Source organism: Solanum tuberosum, unplaced genomic scaffold (assembly GCF_000226075.1).
Source record: "Solanum tuberosum cultivar DM 1-3 516 R44 unplaced genomic scaffold, SolTub_3.0 scf00164, whole genome shotgun sequence".
Classification (NCBI taxonomy): domain Eukaryota; kingdom Viridiplantae; phylum Streptophyta; class Magnoliopsida; order Solanales; family Solanaceae; genus Solanum; species Solanum tuberosum.
In genome coordinates, this window is record NW_006239092.1 from 1,263,405 (window position 1) to 1,269,643 (window position 6,239).

Genomic DNA, 6,239 nt, shown 5'->3' on the forward strand with positions numbered 1-6,239 from the left:
AAATCAAGCACGTGAAAAAAAAAATTGATATAGATATGGATCAAGCACGTGAAAATTCTTTTTGATATGGATGACGGTGAGATTCGATCACAGGACGTCTGTCTGCTCTAATACAATATGGAAATATATCACCGTCTTATCTAAAAACTTGAGTTATTCAAGAAATCACACTTTTATTAGTTAATTCCATCCTCGGTAGTCTTGAGGGATTACTACAAGCATATTGTATGTGTCAAATATTATCTCTTTAACATAAAAAGGGCCAAAGCTAGCTAGGTTCATTAAAGAACCTCACACCAAACCATTCAGCAAAAACATTAAAGAGACCCCTGCAAGCTAGCTACTCATCTTCCTGTTTAGTTGCAATAAATAACAAGTTCAGAAATATATTAAGCATTTATAAGAATTAAAATGGAAGAGAAAAAAGAGAGTAGATCAGCTTATAATGAAATTATCACCAAGAATCCAATGTTTTACTTACAAGAAGGCATTAAAGCTATTCTAAAATGCCTTGGTTTTGAATCTTCAAAACTTGTTCATCAAGCATCATCGTCATCGTCGTCATCATCGTCTTCTTCAAGTATGTCAGATACTAATAAAAAAGAAGAAGAAGAGAGTGAAAAACAAGAACAAGAGTGTGTGTTGTTCCAAGAAGATGGTAATAAGCAAGGTTCAGATTCAACAAATGATAATTACAAGAATGACCCTCCAGTTGAAAATGATGATGAAGATCCACCTCAATCAGAGACGCTTGTAAGTTGATCTACTACTTTTCACCTTTTATTAAATCGGAAACAGTCTTTCTATTTTAAAAAAAGTACGAATAAGACTGGTTACACATCATTCTTTACAAATTACACTAAGCCTATTATTATTGTCATTAATTTACATTAAACTGTTCTCTTTAAATTAATATTTTCATAGAGAAAATTTAAAATATAAAAAACGAAAAAATGATTATTTATTACAAAGAAAACTCAAGAAGATTTGATATCTGCGTAATAAATAATTTTTTAAGGAAAGGGGTTTGATGTATAGTAACTTAATCCACTACATACACTTCTGTATATAATGTTACATTACTGTTAGCTGATGTTTGACCATATCTTATTACGAAATTTGAAAGAAAAAAATTAATTTTTATTTTTAAGGTATAAAATGATTTTTGAAATTGTATTTGGTTATGAATATAAATTAAATATGTTTTTAATTCTTTGTGTGTGATTAGAGCGAAAAAGGTGAAAATACCTTTTTATTATTTTTTAATTTTTGTAAATTCTAAAGTAATTGAGTTTCAAATTTTATGACAACATTCCAAAGTTTAACCTCAAAAAAATGAAAAAATTTCATGACTAAACACCTCCTTTAAAAAATTTTAAAAAAAAGGTCATAATTTTTATTATTAAAAAAAAATTGAAATTCTCTAGACTATGTCGGTTGTTGAATAGTATTTTGATGAAAATAATAGCTGCTTCTCTCTCTCTCTTTGAGTTTCAAGAAATATGTCTTTTTTTACCGAAAAAGAAAATATAAAATATGATAGAATATGCAGTTTCTATATTTATCTTATTCATTTTATTAGAATTATTTCCAATTATGCAGTGTCTATATTTATCTTTTTCATTTTATTAGAATTATTTCCAATTATTAATTATTTATTTTAGCAAAAAAATGAGATATAGCGACATGCAAAACCAAAGTCTTACACATATTTGTTTTTAAAAAAAAATAATGGATCAAAACCCTCCTAATTTTTTTATTTTTTTTTTGTATGTTTCATATTTAAATTATGTCTTATTTATGTGACTTCATAGACTAAAACTTTCAGATCAACCCTTTCAAACTATCACATTTTTATTTGTTTCATATTTAAATCATGTCTTATTTATTTGTTTCATATTTAAATTATGTCTTATTTATTTGTTTCAAACTATCACAGTTTTATTTGTGCCAAGGAGGTGTTAACGCTTAACATTTTGTCATCTACCAAAGTTAGGGTTTTTTAACACTTGTTATACTTCGTTAGGTGATATAGTTCAGAAAGTTGATTCATATGTCTCAATTTATATAATATTATTAGAATTTTGAGAGTCGAATGTATTTAATAATTCATGTTCACATATTAAAGTCATTATGATTTGTTTTATTTTGGTTGTGTACGCAGATATTAGCAACAGAAAGGAGGGGAAGACCACCATCAAGACCTAAAGTTGGCAGTGGACCTCCTCCTCAGAACAATTAAATAATTAGTTGACAATATATCAACACTTAATTTAGTTGAAGGTCATTTTAATCGGTAAATTATTTAGAATTTCGAAAGATAAACTTGTTTATTTCCAAGCCATGGCACTAGATAGACATATATAGTCGTAGTAATCGGCCCAAAATGTCTCTGCTCTTCATATGGTCAATTTTTATATCAAGACTTAGGTCTAGTCGTATTGCTCTTTTATCTTGGTTTGATTTCCGTGTTTAATTCTATTAGGTCCTTTAATTATTTGTTTATATACATATATTGTAAGATATTATAAGGATTTTTCATATTTGCAAGCTAATTATTAGTACATAAAGTTGAGTATTTGTCGAATTTTGATTTCCAATTCTGTATTGATTAAGGGGATGAAATCTTCTTCTACTGCTTACTACTGCTCTTCGAAATTTGATTGAACTCAATAACTTTGTTTCATCATGTTCAAATGATTTTCAATTTGATCGAACTCAATAACTTTCTTTCATCAGGTTCAAATGATTCTCATTTAGGGAACGGTACTATCTTCGATACAAAGTCTCATATGGGACCATCTTGAACTTCTAAACTATAACAATAAATCTGAAGAGGATAAAATATACATAAATCTTACTCTAATTATCTATGAGAAAGTAAAAAAAATAAAAATTGTTAAACTCTCAACCGAATAATATCTACAATAATAAATAATTTGAGATAATTATGTTTATACTGTAATTACCTATGAGAAGGTAAAAAAAATATTTTTTGTTAGGCTCTCAATTGAATAATATCTATAATAATAAATAATTTGAGACAATTATTTTGAGACGAAGGAAATAAAGAATACGAATTATATAGATGAGATTATTATTGAAAAAGCATGAATATTTGGTTCATTAGTCAATCATATGACTAGCAACAATAACTGCAGGGTCTCTTAAAAGATTGAATATCTTCAAAAACATTAATACAATATGGCCCATCCACATTTATTTTGTCAGACATAAAATAGTGGCATTTTTGGTTTATTTGACTCTTCTTTCAGTTGACTGTTGAGTAGTCTATATAATGTACTGAATTTTTTACCAAAATAAGTTATTATTAAAATTAATTTATTAAAATAATACGTTCTTTTAAAATTTTACAAAATTAGTATAAACGTAGTTCACAGTAACGTTTTAGGTTATATTTTATTTTAAAAAATTCAATAACAAAAAGATAAAAATCTGACAGATTAAAACAGACATAAAACGTTATTGTCAGTAACATTTTATAATTCGTTACTCTGAGGCACGTTTTACAGCTAAAACATGACTCACAGTAACGTTTTTCTGGAATGACTGAAAATTAAAAAACAATCTTATACATGCCTCATTCAACTTTATTAAACTTTCCACTATTAAAATGAATATATATATTTTACACATATATATTCACATATATAAATTTCTCTTTTCATACATGGATAATACTTTTGCAAGGAAAATAAGTTGTGAGGAGGCTTTACTACAATATCAATTAATTTCTTTGTCTCTTCTATTATGATGTAGCCATTATATTTTTTTTAATAGTTGGTTTGCTTACTTATTACATCAATTTTAATTCAATAACTTCTTTATTGATAGTCTAATATTTAATAATGATAAGAAACCGATTAGTCTAATATTTGGAAGGGATGTTATCTTAGGCCTGAATTAAGAAGATCTCTCATATATATGATTTATTTACAAATTTTGAAATTGAAATGATACAAGACAAGCTCCAATTTGTGTGAAGTCATCCTCACTTTTTTTTCCCTTTTGTTTAAAAAAAGTATTGTCTATGTGAAAAGAGAAAGAAAAGAGAAAATCATATATATTTTAAATGGAGGTATGTACAAAATATATTTATCCATTTTAATAGTGGAAATTTGAATAATGAATGAGAGATGTACAAGATTGGATTTCAATTTTCACCATTGAGAAACGTTACTGTGAGTCACGTTTTAGCTGTAAAACATGTTTCAGAGTAACGAATTATAAAACGTTACTGACAATAACGTTTTATGTCTGTTTACTCTGTCAGTTTTTAATTTGTCTTTTTGTTATTCATTTTTTTTGAATAAAATATAACCTAAAACGTTACTGTGAACTACGTTTATACTAGTTTTGTAAAAGATTTAAAAAACGTATTATTTTGGTAAATTGATTTTTATAATAGCTTACTTTGGTCAAAAATTCTAATATACCCATTCAGATCATCTGTTGAACACTACAAATGCTTTATTATTCTTCCAAATTTTAGTGTGGAAAATGTAATTTTCTGGTTTTATAATTGAAAAATAGTCATTATCTTGAAGCTTGCAATTTTATGATTGAAATTTCATAAAAGTAATTATTTTTGAAAACATAATTAAAAAGTGGCTAGTAAACACTATATCTATTTACGTAGAACAGTAGAAGTGTTGATTCGGCTAACATTATTATTTTCAATTCAAACTCCTTACAAATGGATAAAAACATGTACAGAGGTCACACTTGCAATTTAAGACCTACAATGATGTTTAACTCTTGAATATGTCAACGCTTCCGATCCTATAGCCTATAGGTGTATAAGGGGGTCATCTGAATCTTCTTTTACAGAAAAATCAAAATGCATACACGAATGTTGAAATTTCCTTTATGTTTTTTTTTTTTTTAACCCTCCTAGGGACTCCCACCCTTTTTTGCTCCCTTGGTGACTCGAACTCGCAATCTTTGGGTTGAAAGTGAGGGGTGCTTGCCATCCGATCAACTCCCCCTCGTCTAAATTTCCTTTATGTCACTAACTCCAATAGTGATTTTTTGTTGGCGTTGGCGTTAAAACTAAGGTTAATAATTGGTTAACATTGTTGTAGCTTTGTTATTGGAAGGTCGAAAAGAATAAATCTCAACTAATTTAAAGATCAAATATGTTAAATAATTTTGCATCAATGAGGAAAATATCTTTTAATTTTTTCCATAGCATTTTCAACAAATAATATTAAGAAAAAAAATATTCAAAACTGTTGAAGATATCCTCAAAGAGCCAGCTTATCTAGTGTGTTTGTATAACGAAAACTTTGTAAAATAGAAGCAATAACAAGAGACTCATCATCATCATTAATATCATCATTCATCTCAATCTTCATGCAATTATTTTCAACCACTTCCAACTCCGGCGTTGACGGTGGTGGCGGTGGTGGTGGCCGAGGTGGTGGTGATGGTGGTGCCGGAGAATTATTATAAGGTGAAGGAAAAGACGAAAAAGGGTAGACAAAATTAGTACGTGCACTTTCGATACCACAAAAAGTAATAGAAGAAATATCATAAGCTAGAGCAGCTTCTTCAGCGGTATCAAATGTGCCAAGCCAATGCCTTTGTTTTGTATTTGGATTTCTAATCTCAGCAGCATATCTACCCCATGGCCTTCTTCTTACACCATGATATTTTGTTGAATGTCTTGAACTTCTTCTAACTAAATTTCTAACATGCAATTTAGGAATATTAGTAATATTTTCCATTTTTTTTCTTTTTAATTAAATAATGAGGGTTGAGTGTGGAAAAAATGAGATAGGATTTATATAGTGATGAAATGAAATAAGTTTAATGTTTGTTTATTGACAAGATAAGACAGCACTGATTAGCACTAAGATAAGTTAATTAGTAAATTAGTGAGTTAAAATGAGTGTTTTTTGTGTCTTATTTGTGGTTTGGTCAAGTGGAGCAAGTGGGAAGCATTCCCCATATGTTATATATTTTAAAAGGTGTTTAAGTACAAGTTGTGTTTTGTTTGTGTTAACTTTATCCCTTTTTTTCTCAATTTTGACATGATTAGAGCAAGCATAATGCGGAATTTCTGGACTTTCATATTATTTATATGTTAATTCTTTTGATTGAATTTGGTCTCTGTCTCTACATACTCTTATCACTTGTTTTCCTAAATCACATGTTCATTGGCTAGAGCTTTATTTGTTTAAAACAACAATGATTACACGTTGAATCTAAATTAG

At 28.1% G+C, this 6,239-nt stretch overlaps 2 protein-coding genes across 2 annotated transcripts; one reads left to right on the forward strand and one right to left on the reverse strand.

Moving 5' to 3' along the window:
- The first annotated feature begins 213 nt into the window (after positions 1 to 213).
- LOC102593495 (uncharacterized) lies at positions 214 to 2,450 on the forward strand. Its single transcript, XM_006354001.2, has 2 exons — positions 214 to 753; positions 2,165 to 2,450. The coding sequence occupies exons 1-2, from the start codon at positions 412 to 414 to the stop codon at positions 2,240 to 2,242; spliced, it is 420 nt and encodes a 139-aa protein (XP_006354063.2). The 5' UTR covers positions 214 to 411; the 3' UTR covers positions 2,243 to 2,450.
- A 2,817-nt stretch (positions 2,451 to 5,267) lies between these two features.
- Positions 5,268 to 5,760, reverse strand: LOC102604429 (ethylene-responsive transcription factor LEP-like). Its single transcript, XM_006354027.2, has one exon. The coding sequence runs from the start codon at positions 5,748 to 5,750 to the stop codon at positions 5,268 to 5,270; it is 483 nt and encodes a 160-aa protein (XP_006354089.1). The 5' UTR covers positions 5,751 to 5,760.
- Between the last annotated feature and the right edge of the window lie 479 nt (positions 5,761 to 6,239).